The 20,379-nt window shown below is 42.1% G+C and overlaps 1 protein-coding gene across 4 annotated transcripts in view; it reads left to right on the forward strand.

Annotated features, from left to right (window-relative positions):
* The window catches only part of Ss18 (SS18 subunit of BAF chromatin remodeling complex), a 61,889-nt gene that overhangs the window by 18,332 nt on the left and 23,178 nt on the right, over nt 1-20,379 (forward strand). For all 4 annotated transcript variants that reach the window (XM_021639922.2, XM_021639923.2, XM_060377651.1 and 1 more), the window contains exons 4-5: nt 15,908-16,061; nt 19,937-20,158. In XM_021639922.2, coding sequence (XP_021495597.1) covers nt 15,908-16,061; nt 19,937-20,158 — 376 coding nt within the window. The remainder of the gene's footprint in view (nt 1-15,907; nt 16,062-19,936; nt 20,159-20,379) is intronic.

Genomic DNA, 20,379 nt, shown 5'->3' on the forward strand with positions numbered 1-20,379 from the left:
ATGATGTGGCTTTTAGTATTTTATTAGCATTTAAAATTTATTTCTATAAAGTTGATGAAATAATCTTTCTAAATAAGAACAGGATTATTTATTTACTTGTTTGTCTTTCTGTATAGCCCTGGCTGTCCTGAAATTTGTTCTTTAGACGAAGCTAGCCTTGAACTCAGAGATTCTCTGCCTCCTAAGTGCTGAGATGAAAGCGTATGCTATCATCGCCCAGCTAGAATCTTGATTTTTTTTTTTTTAGTATAGTTTATTTGTATATTCTCTTGTGACTTTTCTATCATTCTTGTCAGACATAGGTGACCTCTTTTTTAAACTCTTTGTAAAGAATCAATTTTTCATTGATTTTTCTGTGTTGAAGGATTTTTTTAAAGCTCTTTGGACCCAGAACCCCATTACATTGTCATCATCGTTATCATGATGTTATTATAGGTTCTCATGTAGTCTAGGCTGGCCTCAAACTCATTGTGCAGTTTAGATGGCTTGTGGCCACCTGTTACTCTGGGTCCAGGGAGCTGGACACTCTTCTGACCTTAGGTACAAGGCACACACATGTGTATGCTGTTGTGTGACAGAAATCTTGCAGGGGAGGTGCAGCACACGCATACTCACTCCAGAGAGGAAGCCTATGATGGAGCAAAGTGTGAATGCCACCAAAGTCAAGCTTGGTGAACCAGTGAGTTTTATTAGGGCCACTTACAGGAGCCGAAGTGACTCAAAGACAGCTGCATCACCAAAGCCCACCCCAGATGGTGACAGCTCACAAAGCAGAGAACCTGGAGCCCACTGCGCAGTCCGTGGGAAGCTCACAGAGGTTGGAGAGTGTTGTTTTCCATGTGACTCAGTTGGCCTAAACCTCTTCCAGTCAGCTAGGCTGGTTTCTGCTGTTTCCAGGCAGCCCATTTGATATGAGTCTTCTTTGCACCTTGACCTGCCTTAAAGTTGTCTTTCAGTCTTGGTTTGACTGTCAGCCTTCATTCCTTACTCTGGCAGGGAGGGGCCTTCTGAATCTGGTCAGTTTTTGAAGCTATTTTGAGCTCTTTACCTCCCTGCTTATTAAAGGCCTTCCCTACACAATGGTGTGTTTCAGTTTAGGAGGAATGCGCAACATATACATACATGCAGGTAAAACACTCATCCACATGAAATGAAGGAATAAGAAGAAAAATGTAATCCTTTGTAAGAAGCTAATATGGTAAATTTGAGCACAGAAATTAACTTTGCTGCTGTAAATCTCTAACCTAGAATCTTATCTGGTGATAAATTATAAATGCTTTTCTTAAAGTTTACATTTCCCTTGTAGTTCCTTTAGTACAGAAAATTTAACTCGTATATTATCAATCACATCTAATTATTATAACTAACAATGCATCTAATGTATTAATGTGCTATTACATTACATTAATGTGCTATTACATGATTAAAAGTAGGAAAGAGACATTTTAGATTCATATACCTGGATTCACCATCCCATCATCTGTTTTACTCAAAAATTTCATATCTACATTGCTATTTGGTATATTTCATTATTACAAAATAAAATTTTGCCTAAGATAAAAAATAGAATGATCTGCCCATCTTATGGCCATGAAGGTGCTGAGCTCACAAAAGAGGTGGAATTTTAGGAAGAGTAGAAATGAGTGTATTATTGATAGACTCAACAGAGGGTTAAGCTGGTAAAGAACAGGAAGCTTGAGTAATTAGAAATTATCCAGACTCCTGTTGTGGTGGTAGGGAACTGGATCTCTGGGAGTTCAAGGACAGCCTAGTCTACATTGTGAGCTCCAGGACAGCCAGAACCACATAGAGAGACCTCAGAAAACATACAAACAAACATAAATAATAGAAGTGATACAGGAGGGAGGATGAATTTGAGAACACTGTAATAATAGAACAATAGCACTTTATAGGCTAGGTATGGTTTTGTGCACCTGTAATCCCAGCACTTGGGAGATGGAGACCGGAGAAGCAGGAGTTCAAGGATAGCCTGGGCTACTTGAAGTTCTCTCTCTCTCTCTCACACACACACATACACACAGTGTACAATTAACTGGTTTTAAAAATTATGAGAGGCCAACATAATTCATAGAAGTTTCAAGTTTTCATTTATTAATTTTTCATGGTAAAAATGGTCCTTCTGTTGCACTAGTTCATCAAGTCCATAAAATCAAGAGTTTTAATGTTGGAAAACCTTTTGGATATCACATAGTAGACTAGAATATTTTCAGTCATAGTTCCATCTCAGAATCATCCATAAAAGAAAATTATTTAACACTACTAGTAACTGAATTGCCTGGGGGATGAGGCCCTGTTACTGTGGGGCCTGGGGTGATTCTGGAGGCCAGGAAGGGTTGACAGTCAAACCTCCTATTTCCGTGCTTCCTGAATGTAGCCTTCAATGGTAGATGAAACTTCAGAAAAACATAATTCATACTCTTGCAGTGTGAATTTCACTTAACAAAGTAAATTGTGAATCATTTACATAGCCTGAGAAAGAATACTGGGCAGTGATATGATGATGATTAAATGTAAATCTCCAGTGTTTAGCATTTAGGAGGTAATCAGTAAACGTTGATGTGATGATGGTGATGAAGGTGAAGGCTATTTACTAAGTACATAGAAGTACATTTTAATCTTAAAAGAAGCTGTCAGCTGCTGCCAGTTATTTATTTTGCTTTTCATTTAATTCATTTTGCTCTGTTTCAAATAGTACAACTTTAACCAATTATATTTCTTAAATTTTGAGTTATTTTAAGTCAAGGTAATTGTCAATGACTTGCATACAAAGACTGAAAGCCTCATCTATGACGAGTATAAGTTGATGTAGAGTGCGTAGTCTTACATTTTAGATAGTGCTTTCATTTCTGGCCCGTAGTTGTTAGGTGGTGATACATTTAAGATCCTGAAAGTCCTTGGGTTAATGGCTTTCTTTTTTCAAAAACTTTAGCAAAATTGATTTTTAAAGTTCAGTCCAGTGAGTGTTCTGGCAGAGCATCTTTTAAGGCCTTCCTGAGTAAAATTTCATGCAGCCATTCTCATAAGTACAGGAAGTAGACGGAAAGAACACACGCTCTTACTGAAGACAGCGCTGAAGATTGCGGCAGCAGTGTGCTGCTGTGGCACGTCCGTTGCTCTGCTTCTCCCCTCCGCTGCTGTGCAGTGACTGCAGGGCCAGCGCTGTGCGGGGGAAGGCGATGTGTCTGAGTGTGCATTGGTGCACCGCGTGTGGATATATGTCAGGGTGCATATTGCGATCAGGACAGCCTTGGCTTGTGGTCCTCTCGGCCATCTCCCCTGAGACCGCTGGGATTACTGAAGCCTACACTATGTAGCCAGCTCTCATTTGGGTTCTGGACCTCATGCTTGCGTGGCAAGCACTTTGGCCCTGCCTTTCTACCCGTCTCTACCTTGTATTTTAGTTTCATGTTTAAATGAAAGAGTTACATTCTCATCTGAAGTTACGGAGCAGAGTCTTAAGTATGAACATTAAGTCATGGCATCTCTTAGACAAAATACTCTTTTTTCTGATGCATTTGTTCTTTGACTTCCTGATTTCTTTCTTTTTAAATTATGTGTATGTATTGATTTGTACATGTGAATGAGTACAGATGCTCATGGAGTCCACGAGGGTGTCGGATTAGGACCTGGAGTTACAGGTCTGTATAAGATTCCTAACATGCGTGTGGGAACTGAACTTGGGCCCTCTGTGAGAACATTCAGTCTTAACCACTCAGCTATTTCTTCTACCTCCATTAGTTTTTATCTTACCTTCTTACTGATCACCTCGTGACCTGAATGTACTTCTGTTTTTGAACATCTTCTCATTTCACACAGTTCTTCAGGAATTTATTTTCCTAGTTTCCTGTGTTCTTGTCTTCAAGTCCTTCCTAGAAATAGATGGTTTCCAAATAAGGATTTTTTTGCTTGAGTGTGAGACAAGAATCTAGCTTCATTAGACATGACTATTTGTGTATTCCACAGGCCTTTCAACACAGTATGCAAACAAACAAGCAGAAACCTTGCTTGTGACTGTTATGGGACAAACTTCCTGGGAAGACACAGCACACTATCTGTTCACCCCAGAAAGGGGGCCCACGACAGACCAAAGGACAGATACAACCAAAGCCCGGGGTGGTGACCAGTGTGTCTTCTGGGATTAATTATGGGAATATGGGTGAGGGGTTTCCTTACAGGTGCTCAGATGACTCGGGACAGCTGCATCACCAAAGCCCTTCCTGCCATGGGTGACAGCTCAAAAACTGGGGACTTCTGGAGCACACTGCACAACCCCCAGGCCATTCCACAGGTTGAAAAGGGTCCTTCCAGCTCGGTTAGTCTAAGCCTTTCCAAGCAGCTCAACTGGACAGGATTTTTTTTTTTTTTCCTCTAGGCAGTTGGCTGGTCTCTGCTACATTCAGGCTGATTTAGCTGGTCCTGGGCTCTCCAGGTTGTTTGTGTTGTCTGTGTCTTCTCTACAGCCTGGCTGTTGTGAGAGCGACTCTTCTGTTCTTCACTGCTCATACGGTCTTGGGAGGAGTGTGTATTAGATCCAGTGCAGACTAAAGCGGCAGCACTTAGCTGGTCTTCTGGTGAAGGGTTTTGTTTTGTCTTTTGAGCATAAAAAAAGAAAACACTGTGGAAAGATTGGTTTGATTCCTTCAAAAATGTAAAACAAAGAATTTTATATGCCTTAAATGTTTATAACCAGATGGCTTCAATGTGTTTTTTTTATATAGAACAATATGTACTATTTTTAGAAATACTGTGTGTATTGAAAGTGCATTTCAAAGAGGAGATTGCGAGCTCTGCTCGGTTAGGGGCTGCTCTGCAAGGGAGTTGTCCTGTGTTTGTGGAAACAGGTCTGCATGCACCTGCTTTTATGTGTTAATATCACAGGCAACATTTTACCAACATGCTGCTCATTTTTTCAGAATATTTAGGGAAACAGAAACATGGTGTCTGCTGGACTTAATAAAAATCAGATGCCTATGCAATTGAATCTAGATTTGTAAAGAGGTTGGCTGTATCTTTCTGTGAATAGAAGTGGGGGGGGTTGCTGGCATAGGCATAAAAAGCATTTAAAGTACTTTCCAGTGGAACTTAAAGATTGTTCCTTCCAGTTTAGTTGGAAATAATATTTCATTGATTCCTACAGGAAATGGAATCTCTTTGCTATATAAAGGATGAAGAAAAGAACCTAGGTGTTGGAAAATGAATAACTTTTCAATTGTATGCATGTGTGTTGTGTGTGTTTGTATGTTTGTTTGTATGAGTGTGTTCATGTGTATGGGCTTTTGTGTGGAGGCCAGAGGTTAGCTTTGGGTATTTTCCTCAGTTGCTGTGGGTGTTTTTTTGTGACAGGGCATCTCACATGACTGGTCCTCACTGGTTTAGGCTGATGGGGCCAGCAGGCTCCAGGGGTCTTGCTGTGTCTGCTGCTACTCACTTTCTACTCCCACGTTTTACATGGGTGTTGGAGATCCAGAGTCAGGTCTTCATGTTTGTGTGACACGCATTTTACCGACTGAATGGTCTCCCTCGCCCCATAACCTGTTACTATTTCTATAAGTGCACGGAAGTATTTGTGTAAAGCTGTTTACTGAAATATTGTTTATATCAAAAAAAACCAACAAACAGGAGTATGTGTGAGGATGTTTTAAATAACCAGATACAGCTGTTTCATGGAATTCTGCACTTCAATAAGGTTGATTTGTACGATAATAAAGAATAATGTGTATAGTAGAATTTAAAAATTTTTAAAGAATAGTGCTGCCCTAGTTTTTTTATTTACTTTACATTCTTATTGTAGCCCTCTTCCCCCTCCCTTCCCAGTAACACCCTCACTCCCCCTCCCACTCTCCCTCCCTTGTTCAGAAAAGGGGAGCTCCCTTTCCTATCCACCTCAGCTCATCAAGTTGCATCAGAACTGAGCATATCCTCTTCCCCTGTGGCCTGACAATGAGTCCCTGTCTAATGCGGTCCCTACTTTCCTTACTAGAGGACCCACATGAAGCCTGAGCTGCCCATCTGATACACCTTTGTTAGGGGGCCTAGGTCCAGTCCATGCATGGTCCTTGGTTGATGCTTCAGTCTCAGCAAACCCCTCTGGTTCCTGGCCAGTTGGCTCTGTTGGTCTTCTTGTGGAGCTCCTGTTGCCTCAGGTCCTTTTCTCTTTCTTCCACTTTTCCACAGGACTCCTTGTGCATCATCCAATGTTTGGCTGAGTCTCAGCATCTGTTTTGAGACGCTGCTGGGTAGAGTCTCTCAGTGGGCAACTCTGACAGGCTCCTGTCTGCAAGCTTAACAGAATATCCTTCACAGTGTCTGGGGTTGGCACTCTCCTATAGGGTGGGTCTTTGATTGGGCCAGGCATTGGTTGGGCATTCCCTCAGTCTCTGCACTATCTGCTCTATCTTTATCCCAATGTATCTTGTAGTCAGGGTAAATTTTGGCTGGAAGTTTTTGGTGATCCCCTCCCTCTGCTCCAGAGAGAAACCCTGTCTGTAGACCAGGTGGGCCTCAAACTCACAGAGATTTGCCTAACTCTGCTTCTTTGAGTGCTGGGATTACAATCGAGCTCCACCATGCTCATCTTGTTGTGGTTATTTTTGTTGCTATGACAGAATACCCAAGAGAATTTAGGGATTAAATATTTACTTTGGCAGCAAATTTTCAGAAATAGGAGTCTATGATCAACTGACTCGATTGCTTTTTTTTACAGCAAGATAAAAGCATCAGGGAGGAAGGTCATGGAAGAAAGCCATTCACCTCTTAGCAACCAGGAAGCAAAGAGAATCAACAGGGAGAGGACTGGGCCAGGATAGACCCTTCAACAGCATGACCCAGCTAGTCCCCATGCTTTCTTGTTTTACTGCTTCCAACAGTCTACTCAAAAATTTCATTCTATCTACTCCCTGCTCAAAGGAAGCCCATAGTCTGCTCAGTTTCCAAGTGGGTTCCCTATTAAGGGGAACAGGGGTTGTCTCTGAGATGAACTCAGTGGCCGGCCCTTTGATCATCTCTCTCTGGGGGTACAGCCTTGCCAGGCCACAGAGGAAGATGATGGAGCCAGTCCTGATGAGACCTCATAGGCTAAGGTCAGAGCGAAGGGGAGATGGTCCTCCCCTATCAGGAGACTAAGGAAAAGGGCATAGGGGGAAAAGAGGGAGGGTGGATGGGACTAGAAGGAGACGGAGGGAGGGGGCTACAGCGGGGATACAAAGTGAGTAAATTGTAATAAGTAAATAAATAAATAGGAAAAAAAGCATTCTGTCAGTGGATTAAAGTTGAGTGGTCAGAAACTCCATGATGGGATGGTTTCCGGAAGGAGCTTCAGAGGCACTCAAGTGTGCTGTACATTTTCCTGGGCTCCACTCAAGCTGGCTTTCAGGATTTACTGCTGCACATACTATCTTTCATTTCCTTAATGAGCAATATACCTGTAGCTTGTTAGTTTAAGTATTTAATGGTCTGATATTCACAAGGCCACAAGTTAGAGTCTAGCTTTTGCATATGAAGTCATATACACTCTAAGTACTTGGTTCTGGAGAGGAGGCCCAGTGGGCAAGAAAGCTTGCTGTCTTAGCTATTTTCCTGTTGCTGTGAGAAAACACCATGACCAAGGCAACTTATAAAAAGTTTATTACGGCTCACAGTTGCCGAGGGCCAGAGTCCATTGCCATCAGGGTAGGCAGCAGGCAGGTGCTGGAGCAATAGCTGAGAGCTTACAGCAGAGAAAACTAACTGGGAATGGCATGGGCTTTTTGAATCCCCAAATGCCACTCCAGTGGAACACCTCCTGCAATAAGGCCACACCCAATCCTTCCTAAACAATTCACTAACTAAAACAAACATTCAAATATGAGCCTTTGGGGCCATTTTTATTCAAAGCATGAAGACTTGACTGTGGATGGCAGCACCCGCATACAGAGCTGGGCATGACTATGTGCTGTGTAACCTGTGTGCTGTAGGGGAGGAGACGATTGGCAGGAGCCAGGCTAACTCGGGTATAGCGATAAAGCCTTTATTTATTTTCTGTGTCCTAGAGAACAATCCCAGAGCTTTACATGTACATGCGTTTCCCATAAGCTGTGTTCTCAGCCCATTGTTTTGTTTGTTTTGAAGCATATTCGAGGAAATTTCTCTCCTGGGAGGAGTAATGCATTTGCCCTTCTTATTTAAAATTAAAGCCTGTAATCCCAACACTTGGGAGGCTCACTTAAGAAAATCAGAGGTTCCAGGACAACCTGGTTTACAAGATCTCAATGAAAGGGAGTGGCGAGGTTGTGGCATCCTGTCTCAGTGCATGACTAATCAGGGCTCTTGTTGGTGTTTATAGCTTTTGTCAGCTTTAGGCATAGAATGTGTGCATGTATCTCCTGTCGTTGCTGGTTTTGATTCTGATGTTTTTATGTCTTTTAGTGCCTCCTTGTGGGAGCTTTTTAAATGCTGGTTATACCACAAATGAGGAAGCTTAAGATTTTGTTTGTAGTGGTATATTTGTATTCTAAAGAGAAATTGAAGGTAATTTGATACAATGATTTATAGTTTTATGGCAAACTGAAGTTTTTGAGTCTGATAATTTATTGAATGTACATTGTTTACAATATATCAGGCTGTAGAAATTAGTGCTTTTGAAGTGTCAGTAAACAACAGCTAGAAATCCCACTCTCTTGGGTTCTGTCTTCCATCAGGCAAGGCAGGCGTTGTAAAGATCGTGTTGGGTATTGAAAGATGGTAAGCAGTGGAGAGGGAAGGCAAAGAGTAGGAGAGGGGTTCTGGGAATCCTGGCAGCGATGGCAGGATGAGGTGTGCAAGGTAAAAGGAGGCTGTGCCTCACTGAGAAGGCAACCTTTGAGCAGACATTTGAGGCAGGTGCAGGAAGTGGCAGATGTGAGACTGTCTGCTGCTAAGGGAGCAGCGTGAAGGCCCCTGGGCATATGTGTACAGTAAGTAAGGAGGCATGGTGACAGAAGATTGCTTTGTGAACTGCTGCAGGGCCCCGGACCTCCCCTCTGAAGGTTGAGATGTTCTGTTTTCACAGGGTCCTGTGCAGACTCTGGAGAGAATGGTGTAGCAGAGGGTGGATTGAGGAAGGACTCAGGAGTGTGGCAGTGGCTGCACCAAGATGAAGGTGCAGGGGACGGCACGAGGGCAGTATTTCATCAGTAAGAGGAGGCTGGGTGTAAACTTTCTGTAAGCTAGTTTTATGTGGTTGTAATTGCTTCTTTTGTTCTTTGTAAAAAGTGGTTATTTTATACGTAGGCAGGATGGGCATGGTGAGGGCCATGTATGTATGTGGTGGGGATAGGAGGACAGCTCTTCTGGGGAGATAGGGGATGGAGAGGCTCTCTTCTTCCACCTTAGATGGGTTCTTGGGATCACACTCCTGGTCATCAGGCTTGCATTGTGGGGCTCAGGCACCCTTGCCTGCTTGGCCCCCTGGTCCACGCCTGTTCTCAGTTGCTGCGGACTATTATGTGTAGGCATTCGATTTATCAAAAACTTTCTCTTCATAGTTGTATGGACTTCACTTTGATGCTTTGGCGCTTTGTGTCCTTTCCTACAGGTCACTGCGCTGACCTGCATTCCTGGAGTGAAGTCCATTGCTTATGGTGTGTTGCATCGTCATTCACTGCCCTACACTTGGTTGCTTGTGTCTTGTTGGGTGGCCTTTAGTGTCTGAAAACATGTCCTGTGATTTTTCTTTCTGAGATATCTTTGACAGGGTATAATGGCCCTGTAAAGAATAGGAAACTGCTCTGCTTATTTTTGATTCTCCAAGGCTACATATGGATTTCTATTGGGTATTTTTTTTATTCCTAGGTGATTTAGACATGTAGCCACAATAAAAGCTCTGGAGGAGACTTCTTCAGGAATGATTTTAAATTATGGATCAATTTTTTGTGTGTGTGTGTTTGGTTGGTTTTGTTTTGGTTTTTTGAGAAAGCGTTTCTCTGTGTAGCCCTGGCTGTCCTAGAAGTTACTCTTGTAGACCAGGCTAGCCTCAAACTCACTGAGATCCACCTGCCCCTCCCTCCCATGTGTGCTTGGTCAAGTTTTCTAGATAGAGAAACTTTTCAAATTTACCTCCCTCCCTCCCTTCCTCCCTCCCAGGGCCTCGGGTGCACTGACTGGATGACTGCGTAGCTTCAGAGCATCCCTCAGGCATTGCATGGAGGCCCACAGATTTTTTTGTGTCTGTATATTTCAAATGCTTTGTCTACTTCATCTGAATTAGCAGGTACCTTGTTTAAGCCTGTTCTGAGTGGTCTCTCTGTCTTTAACTTGGTCTGTTGATTGCTGCTTACACCCTTCAGTTCTCTAAAATTTGTATATTCTCCTTTTTCTTGATTATTGCCGCTTAGGGTTGTCAGTTATTGGTAGTCTCAAAGAAACAGCATTTGTCTTTCTTTAAACTACAACCTGTCATCTGCGTGTTGCTTAAACTGCACCTCATGGTTCTTGCTGTGTAGCTCAGGGCGTTTCAGATCCGGCTCCTCCAGCCTTCACCTTGTCAAAGGCTTAGAATTCTACGCATGCATCCTGTGCTGCCCTACCACAGTTTTTGATGCCGCATTTTAATTAACACTCACACTCAATTAAAATTTATTTCTGATCTCATATGATTGCTCTTTTGGCTAATTTTGTTGTTGTTGTTGTTAGTGATTTGTAGTTATTTCTTCATCCTTTTTTTGTTTTTTTGGGGGGGAGTTGTTTTTTTTTTTTTTTTGTAAATTACTGGGAGAAGTATGATAAAAGTCTGACCCTTTCTCTGGCTTCCTCTCTTAGTTCTCTCAGCTTTTGTGTCACAGATCTTTAAGGTTGTATTACGAAGTGTGTATGCACGCCTGCTGGCCAGCTCTTGCTGATGAATGGATGTCTTCATCCTGAGAGCATCCCTCCTTTTCCTTGTGGCATTGATGATTTGCCCTAGCGCCTTGTGTTTGCAAGTTCTTTTATTTCTGAGCTGTTCCCAGCCCTTCTGTATGTCATTGTTATTTTGGATGTTAGTAGTGATTTACCTTTATCAATCTGTTTATTCATTCATCTTTGTCATATTCATCTAAACACTTACTTTTACATAGCTATTTGCTTTTTAAAAGATTTTTAATTTCTTTTGTATGTTTGAGAGTTTGCCTGTATGTCTGTACCATGTATGAACCTGTTGCCTGCAGAGGGAGGGGAACCAACAGGTTGGGAGTTCACTGGTTGAGTGCTGCCGTGTAGGTGCCGGGAGCTGATCTCAGGTCCTTTGGAAGAGCAGCCAGTGCCCTGCAGTGTTTAGCCATTCTCCAGACCTGGTAATTTTATTGTGAACCTCATAACAAATTCTAGCTTTTGCTCACCTTTATGGAATTTTTATTTCATCCTCAAGTTGGACAGAGGGTTATTTTAGTATAACTAAGGTCTTCCTGTATATTGTCTTAGTCCTTTACAGGAGCCATTTTGTTAGCTTTGAGTGACTCTTAGCCAGTGTTCTCCAGACATGTCACCATTGTCCTCTTTATTCTGTAACTCCAGTTAGATGTTGTATGTGCTTTTGTGTTTTCTTTTCAGTGCTAGATCTTGTGCATATAGACACACTCTTTACATCAGCCTATGTGCACTCTTTCTTTGAACTGCATTTTCTCTCTTTTACATCTCTGTAATTTCCAGTCCTGTCTTGTTGTTTCTATCTATTGCATTCTTAATTTCAGTGATTTCATCTTCTACTTCAGGAATTTACATCTGACCCCTTTATAAGATTTCTAGGACTTTACAGAAATTCTCCCATTTTCCTGTTGTCTCTCTCCTCTTCCCCCTCCCTGTCCTTTCTCCAACCCCTACCCTTCCCTCTTCCTCTTGTTTTTCTTGCTCTCTTTCTCTTTTTTCTCTTCCTCTCTCTCTGTTCTTGCTAATATCAAGCATGATAATTTTTATGAGTTTTTTTTCTTGGTTTGCTTGTTATGCTATTTTTTTCTCCATTAATTAATTAATTATTTACTCATTTGACAGCCCCCAAATTTGAATGCTTTACATGCCTTTGTTATATAGGATTGGGTGTGGTAGCCATTGTAAAACACACAACTCAGTGGTCATTTATATGTGCACAGTTACGCAAACATTACCACTGTGTCATGTCTGCAGTTGGTCTTCCCGGGTTTGTTCCATACCTGCACGATTCATCTGTAAATGCAATTCCCGTGGGTCCAGTGCTCTATTATAGCCTCCTTGGGCAACATACAGGCAAAACACCCATCCAAAAAGGAATCTTAGTTAAAAACCCTCGTATCTGCCACAGAGTCTTAATTCTCCCTTTTACTCTTCACTGGGCAACAGCTAATCTACTCTCTGTCCCTGTGTTTGCTTGTTCTGGGCATTTGTAAAAATGGAGTCACGTGAGAGCTTCTTGTTTGCAGCCTTTTCCACTCATCCTGTTGAGCATGTGTCACTACCGGCATGCTTTTGTGTGACCAGATATCACTCCATTGTGATGCTCGTCCATGTTTTGTTTATTCAGACATTATTATTCACTGGCTGGCAGAGATTACAGTTTTTCATTTGGGGGTTCTTCTGAGGGATGCCTTAGTGGGTGTTTTATCTACATGTTTGCATGACTGGGTCTTCTCAGCTCTAGAATAGGTACAAGAGTTGGAATTGCTAGATTCAGTGCTGACTTAGTATTAAGCTTGTTAACGTCTGCCATGATGGTTGTACCTTTGTTGCATCCTCACCAGGATGTGTGAGAGATTCTGTCCCTCTGACACTTGCTGTTCTGTCAAGTTGTTGCTTTGATATTGTTATAGCCACCCTGTGGTTGGACTTTCACTCCTGCTTTTCATAATGCTCTGTGATTTTAACAGAATGTCAGCACTGTGGCCAAACAACAGCAGTGCACATCTGTTATTTTCCAAGGGGAACCATTGGCCTTTGGTCTTAAGATACCTGGAGATTTCAGGATTTCCTTGTTTTTAATAGCTGAGTAGTATTCCATTGTGTAAATGTACCGCAATTTCTGTATCCATTCCTCAGTTGAGGGACCTCTGGATTGTTTCCAGCTTCTGTCTATTACTAGTAAAGCTCTTACGAACATGGTTGAGCAAATGTCCTTGTTGTGTACTGGAGCGTAGTTTGGATATATGCCTAGGAGTGATGTAACTGGATCTTGAGGTAGCACTATTCCTAATTGTCTGAGAAAGTGCCAGATTGATTTCCAGAGTGGTTGTACAAGTTTACATTCCCACCAGCAATGGAGGGAATTGTTAATCCACATTGTCTCTAGCATGTGTTGTCACTTGAGTTTTTGATCTTAGCCATTCTGATGGGTGTAAGGTAAAATCTCAGGCAAATAGTGGGAACTAGAAAAGATCATCCTAAGTGAGGAAACAGAAAGACACACATGGTATATACTCACTTATAAGTGAATATTGGAAATATAATATAGGATAAACACACTAAAATCTGTACACCTAAAGAAGCTAAGCAAGAAAGAGGACCCTGGGTAAGAGTATCAGTCCTCATTCAGAAAGGCAAATGGGATAGACATCGGAAGAGGGAGAAAACAGGGAACAGGACAGGAGCCTACGGAAAGACTCTACCCAGCATTGTATCAAAGCAGATGCTGAGACTCATGGCCAAACTTTGGGCAGAGTGCAGGGAATCTTATAGAGAAGGGGGAGATAGAAATACCTGGAGGGAAGGAGAGCAACAGAACCAAAAAATCTGGGCCCAGGGGTCTTTTCTGAGACCGATACTCCAACCAAGGATCATGCATGGAGATAACCTATGACCCCTGCACAGATGTAGCCCATGGCAGTTCAGTGTCCAAGTGGGTTCCCAGGAGTAACGGGAACAGGGACTGTCTCTGACATGAACTCAGTGGCTGGCTCTTTTCGGGGCCCGGGGGATACAGCCTTACCAGGCCACAGAGGAAGACAATGCAGCCAATCCTGATGAGACCTGATAGGCTAGGGTCAGATGGAAGGGGTGGAGGACCTCCCCTATCAGTGGACTAGGGGAGGGGTATGGGAGGAGATGAGGGAGGGGGATACAGCTGAGATACAAAGTGAATAAATTGTAATAAATTTTTAAAAAATTAAATTAAAAAAAAAGATACCCGGAGATTGTTTAGTGAGGCTCAAGTTAGACTTGTAAAGGTATGAAGTCTGAGCTTCCTCTAGAAGAGGTGCGTGTCCTCTCCACGGAGCTTGAGATCTTCATGAAAACCCTCTGACTTGAGCCGTTCACTCCAGTCGCCTCCCAACCATCTGCTTTACTCTGTCACTTCCTGTCTACAGTTTCCCTTCTCGGTGTTCTTCTCTTGATGTTTTATACTTATATTCCCCTTTTTCTGGTTGTCAAGGATCCTTAAGAATTATAGCTTCCTACTGGGCCTTGCCCTGTGCACAGCACAGTCGAGGAAAAGGCCAAGGTCCATTGTGTGGTCTACTGTTTGACCCCTCTTTCTAAGGGTGTAGCCTTCATTTCCTCTTGCACCTTGCTTTTTAGTGCTTTCATGTTTTTTCTTTCATTTGTTTGTTTTTGTTTCCCAGAACCTTATAACTTTTATTATCAGGAGACTGAGTTTGTTACACTTTGTAGTGATAAAAGTGACTCAGGATGTATTATAGATTGAATTACAAAGAGTTAATCAGATGGTAAGATGTGTGACTTGGTGTTCCTTTTTTTTTTTTTAATAAATCATAACTAAATTATTAAGTGTGTAAAGATACAAGTTAGACAAAACTTGATGGGATTCAAAAGTTGCTAAAGATGAGTGACCTGGATTTACTAATAAAGAGGTTGAAGGTTGTGATTCCCACCTCCCCTAATGGTGCTGTTAGAAATAACCAGTATTTCTGCGTCTGTTAGTGATTCATTAACAGTGAGTAGTTAATGGTGTTGGCTGAAGAACAGTGTGTGTCTGTCTGCTAAGTTCCCCTGTGTTCAGATCTGGAACGCTACATAGTAACTAACTAGAGGTGGCAAATGTGAGCAGTTGCTGAAGTGGCCATCACCTTAAGGTCTGGGAGGAAGGAGGAAAGGGGGCAGGACGAGATGTGCGGAATGTAATTGAGTAATTTACGCCTTCTGCCCTGCAGGCCGAAAGTGAGGGTTTGGAGAGAAACTAACTAACCGTTTGCCTTTTCCACCGTAAGAAGGGAGACAGGTGTCGAAGACATGTGTGCATGTGTATGTGCGTGTGTGCCTGTGTGTGTGTCCTTTCACCTTTTTGTGAACTCTTTTAAGTTTAGTGAGTAGTTTTCTTCAACGTTTCATTAGGAACTTTGCCAGAGGCATCTTTTAGAGGCCGTGTGGCTCTAAAAGGTCTGTGTGGCTGTGGAGGCCATGGCCAGCATTCCCACCCTGTAGCAGGATGGGACCGAAATGCTGAGCGAGCTGTTGGCTCCTGTTTTAAAGCGTGCTTCCACTGCAGGACTCACGCTCCAAGTATAAAGAACATTGTTCTTTAAAACTTTTTGCTCCTTTTATGTATTTTGCTGTTGTTTTTTCCTTTGCAGCTAAAAATCTACCATTAGTAAACATCCACATTTGTTCATAATGAAAGGACACTTAGTTTTTTTTTTTTAAACGTAATTCAAATAATAGCAACAGACACATTAGAGATCACACATAAATAAATGAAAAATCTTTATGGCTTGTTAGAAAATGCTTTTTCCCCATGAGATTTCATATGTTAAAACGCACTTTAACTATAGTCTACTTTCCATGGCTCTTGAACTTATGAGGGATATTAAATATGATATTAATAAGTCCCATCATTAAAATGCATTAGAAGGCATTGAAATGCATTTATTGTTTTGTTTATCTCCAGCTTAATAATATAGACAGCAGCCATTCCTATGAATCTTTCATACCTTAGTCTGCTGTTTCTCCTGGTTGACTGCGTGTCTTCTTTCAGCCGCCCACACAGAATCTGCCTATGGGTCCTGGCGGGATGAGTCAGAGCGGCCCTCCACCCCCTCCCCGCTCTCACAGCATGCCTTCAGATGGAATGGTGGGTGGGGGCCCTCCTGCACCACACATGCAGAACCAGATGAACGGCCAGATGCCTGGTAAGTTTTTCTCCTCTAAGACATTAACACCAGAGTTGCTTAGCAACTGAAACGACATGGGGGCTCAGGGGATACTAGATTGTTGATGACAAAACTGCTTTGAATGCCCCCGAGTCCAGGCACTCTTCGAGTTTGTTAGCTACAGAGCTACGTGACCTGTATTCAGTGTTTATCAGGCCGCCCTTGGGCTTTGATGTAGCTGACACACAGCATTCCTCTGATGAACAGAACTGGCTAAATTTAGTCTGTCTGAAACTATGCAGTACAGTTGGTTTTAGGAGCTTTTTTTGGGGAAAAAGGATTGTGCATGGCCTAAGAATTGAAACCTGTTCATGAAAAAGTACCATAATGTTTATTTACCTGAAAATGATTGATCTCAGAAACAGGAACACTGCAAAGAACAAATGGGAGCAGCATTGTTCCTGCAGTGCTGGTGCATTTAGTATCCTCTTGCAGATATTTCTGAAGCCAAATCTAGCTTCTTGTTAGTAGTATATTTATAGAGTATCAGCAATGTGGGAATTGGTTTAGAAGCAATATTAAAAGCTGAAAACCAGTATAAGTTTTCTTACGTTTTGGGCCATTCCCTGTATCCATTTGAACTTTAGGATCAGTATAATAGTTAACTTTTTATCCATCTGAGTGTTTATCTAGTTACCTTTTACCAAAAGGTATATTTAAATTATTTTGTTTTTATAGCAAATATTCTATAGCATAAGTTTTGATAAACAGTATTCCAGCTTTAATATGAGAACATTTTTACTTTCTGGAGACTTAAGATTGTTTTTATTAGCCAAAAAGAAAGGAGTACCGTTCCGTTAACAATGGAGTAAATTAGCAGCCTGATAGTTAACATGTACAGCATAGTCTCCTATTTGGCTGGCTGTATCGTTGGTTGCATTGGTCCAAGGATGGTGGACATAGTAAAAGAAACAGGGAGAGCACTGAGGCAAGAGACAAGGTAGCCTGGTTTAGAAGATTGGTGTGCAGCTGATAATGCAGGAGGTAAATGGTGTTTCTGTGGTTCTCATCTGTTTCCTGCTAGGACTTGCAGCATTGATGGCCCACGCACAGCATGGAGGTAGGAATAGAGACATAACTGCTTTCTAGTTTGCAGTTAGGCTGTAGTGGAGAGAAAGCTGCTTGCCAAGTCCATGTCTGTATCTACAACGTGCCGCGTTAGAACTGGACGCAGCGCTCTGGTTAGCCAGGTTAGCCGGCTGGGAGCTCTGTGACTTTCTGTGGTGGAAGCTGATGAGAATTCTTATCCAACTCTCCAGATTACATTGAGACTTAAGGCCAAGGAAGCAGCCGAGAAGCATGTACTCACTGTTAGCATGACATGCTGGTTTATTTATAACAGTCTATCTAATAGAGATGTTTTTTTTATTAAAAAATTTAAATCTTATAATTATGTGTGCAGATGTCTATGGAGGTCAGGGGAAAGTTGAGTTGGCTGTCTACCTGACTGAGGCAGGGTCTTGGTTCTGCTGCAACCCTGTACACTCCTGGCCAGATGGCCTGTGGACCTCTCTTCTGTCTCTGGAGGGGTGCTGGGATTTCAGGGGTGTGCTGCTGTGTCTGTTTTTGTTTTGTTTTCTTTCTTGAGATAGGGTTTCTCTGTGTAGTCTTGGCTGCCCAGGAACTTGCTCTGTAGACCAGGCTGGCCTCCAACTCAAAGAGACCTTCCTGCCTCTGATTCCCAAGTCCTGGGATTACAGGCGTGTGCCACCACTGCTGGGTGTGTCTGGCTTTTTTATATAGATTTCAAGCAGCAGGTTTACACAGGAGTAAATACTTTCACTTGCTAAGCCATCTATCCCACACCCATAAGTAACTTCTTTCTGAGCAAAGGTTATCAACTAATGAAGAGAGTTCCTAGAATTCTATAGAGCTTCTAAAATAACACCCACTGCATAATTCAAAGTATGCCTACTGTTTGATATAGGAGAAATTAGAAGGCCAATAGTTTATATTTTCTTCCATCTGTTTTCGATTTCCCAGCATAGTTTTAGTAGTTAATTTATATAATCTTAATTCCAGGGCCACTTACATTGTTTGATCTTGGCCAAATTATCTGTTAGTCAAAGCTAATTTCTCTTAATCAGATTTTATCAAAGAGACATTTTTTGTTATTGTTGGTGTTTGTTTTTTGTTAAGCCTAGAAAGTAAAATTCACATACCTGTGGATCCAAAATTAAAAGGCACACAAGTTTCTGCACCTATAGTCTCTCTGTATGCTTAGCTCTGGGTCTGAGGAAAAAGAGGGCTCATGTAATTTCTGATTTCCTTTCTTTCCTCCTTTCCTCATTTCCTTTCTTCCTTCCTTTCTTCCCTTTTCTTTCCTCCCCTTCTCCTTCTCTTCAATCTATAGAGTGCTGCCTCATCCTTTGTTAAATGAAACAATGTTGTGCCTTCATTGTATGTCTGTACCGAGTGTGTGTGGGGGGGGGTGTCTGAGGAAGCCAGTGGAGGGCGTGGGGTCCCCTGGGACTCTAGTTACTGGCAGTTGTGGGTGCTGGGAATCAAACCCAGGTGCTCTGGAAGAGCAGCCAGTGTGCTCTCTCTGACCCACTGAGCCGTGCCCCCAGGCACACAGCCTCTTTATGGGTGTATCTAATCTGCATGCTGGGTTCTAATGAGGGAAATGAAGTTTACAGTGTTATGGTATGTCTTTGCACATGTGTATGTTCTTGCATGTATATGTGAACCCCAAAACTTTCTACCTAGAGAATTCCTAGAGCTTAAATTATTGGATGAGAAGTGCATTTGAATCTGGGAGTAGTGGTGATTGTGTGTAATCCCAACAATTGAGAGGTGCAGGCAGGAGGTTCAGGAGTTCATGGTCATCCTTTGCTACATAGTGAACTTGAGGCCAGTCTGTGCTATAGAATATTCTGTATGGTAAACCAAACCAAAATAAACCATTTTAAAATTCACTACTTATTGCAAATTGCTCTGTATATAAAAGCAGTACTTATTATTTGCGTTCTTTCAGCAGAGTATTAAAGTGTTTCTTCATAATGTGCTGGATTAGTGTTTTGAGACAGGGTCCCATAGAACCTAGACCACACTGATTGGGTAGAGTAGCTGGCCAGCAAGACCCAGGGATTACAGGTGTGTGTTGTCCCTATGTTTTACCCATGTTCTGGGGATCCAAACTCAGGTCCTCATGCCTGAGCCATGTTCCCAGCTTCTATTTTAGGTTTGTTGTTGTTGTTGTTGTTATGTTCAAATTTATTTTTCATGTAGCTAAATTTGTCCATTTATTATGGCTCTAAGCTTTCATGCATACTTGAGGCCTTCCCCCTTCCAAGATTATTTTAAAAGCTTTCATGTTTGAAATTATCTTTTATGGTTTGTTTTTCTTTTAATATTTAATTTTTTTTATACAAATGAAATTAGTTTTAGTGGAAGGAATGAGATAGGAATGCAACTGGATGTTTTTTCCAAATGTACCCAGTTGTCATTGCCCTCTTTGCTGAATTCTGATGGACATAAATGTTGCCATTGTTGTTTATCATTTACTACTGTCTATATTTGGCACATTTTTATAGTCTTGTGCTTCGTTTACCTGTTACCTGTTTGTGTCTGCCAGCACCACACTAATCACTCCTCAGAGTCTCGATGTCTTGGCAAGCTAGTGCTCCTTTCTGATTCCTCTCTAGATAGTTCCTGCATTTTCAAAATCCGTTTCCTCATCTCTAAACTGTGAAAATAACCTTATATGAGTTACCTGTTTAAACTGTTTACTTATTTCCTGTTTATTAAATATTCAAGTTGTTGCCTAGGCTGTTATTACAGTAGAGGAAAAGAAGACTTGTACCATCTACCTTTTAACTCTCATTTTTGATTCTGACCATTTTTCTTTGAAGGGCCTAACCATCTGCCAATGCAGGGACCTGGACCCAATCAGCTCAACATGACAAACAGCTCCATGAATATGCCTTCAAGTAGCCATGGCTCCATGGGAGGCTACAACCATTCTGTGCCATCTTCGCAGAGCATGCCTGTGCAGAGCCAGATGACGATGAGTCAAGGGCAGCCAATGGGAAACTATGGTCCCAGACCAAACATGAATATGCAACCAAATCAAGGTAACTGTGTCCATATCGCCCCTGCCCCAGCGCGAGCTCCTGTGCCTGGAGTGGCCTAGTTCTCTGTCTCTCAGCTCTTCATCTAGGTGTGGGACCTTGTGGGAGTTCTCTGCATATTAGTGTGTTGGTGCTGATGTCATGCTGGTCCTGTTAAGGTAGCCATATTATTGAAATGTCCTGGGGACACCTTCCCTGGGATAGCTAGTAGATACTGTCTAACC

The sequence above is a fragment of the Meriones unguiculatus genome, chromosome 2, assembly GCF_030254825.1.
Source record: "Meriones unguiculatus strain TT.TT164.6M chromosome 2, Bangor_MerUng_6.1, whole genome shotgun sequence".
Lineage (NCBI taxonomy): Eukaryota > Metazoa > Chordata > Mammalia > Rodentia > Muridae > Meriones > Meriones unguiculatus.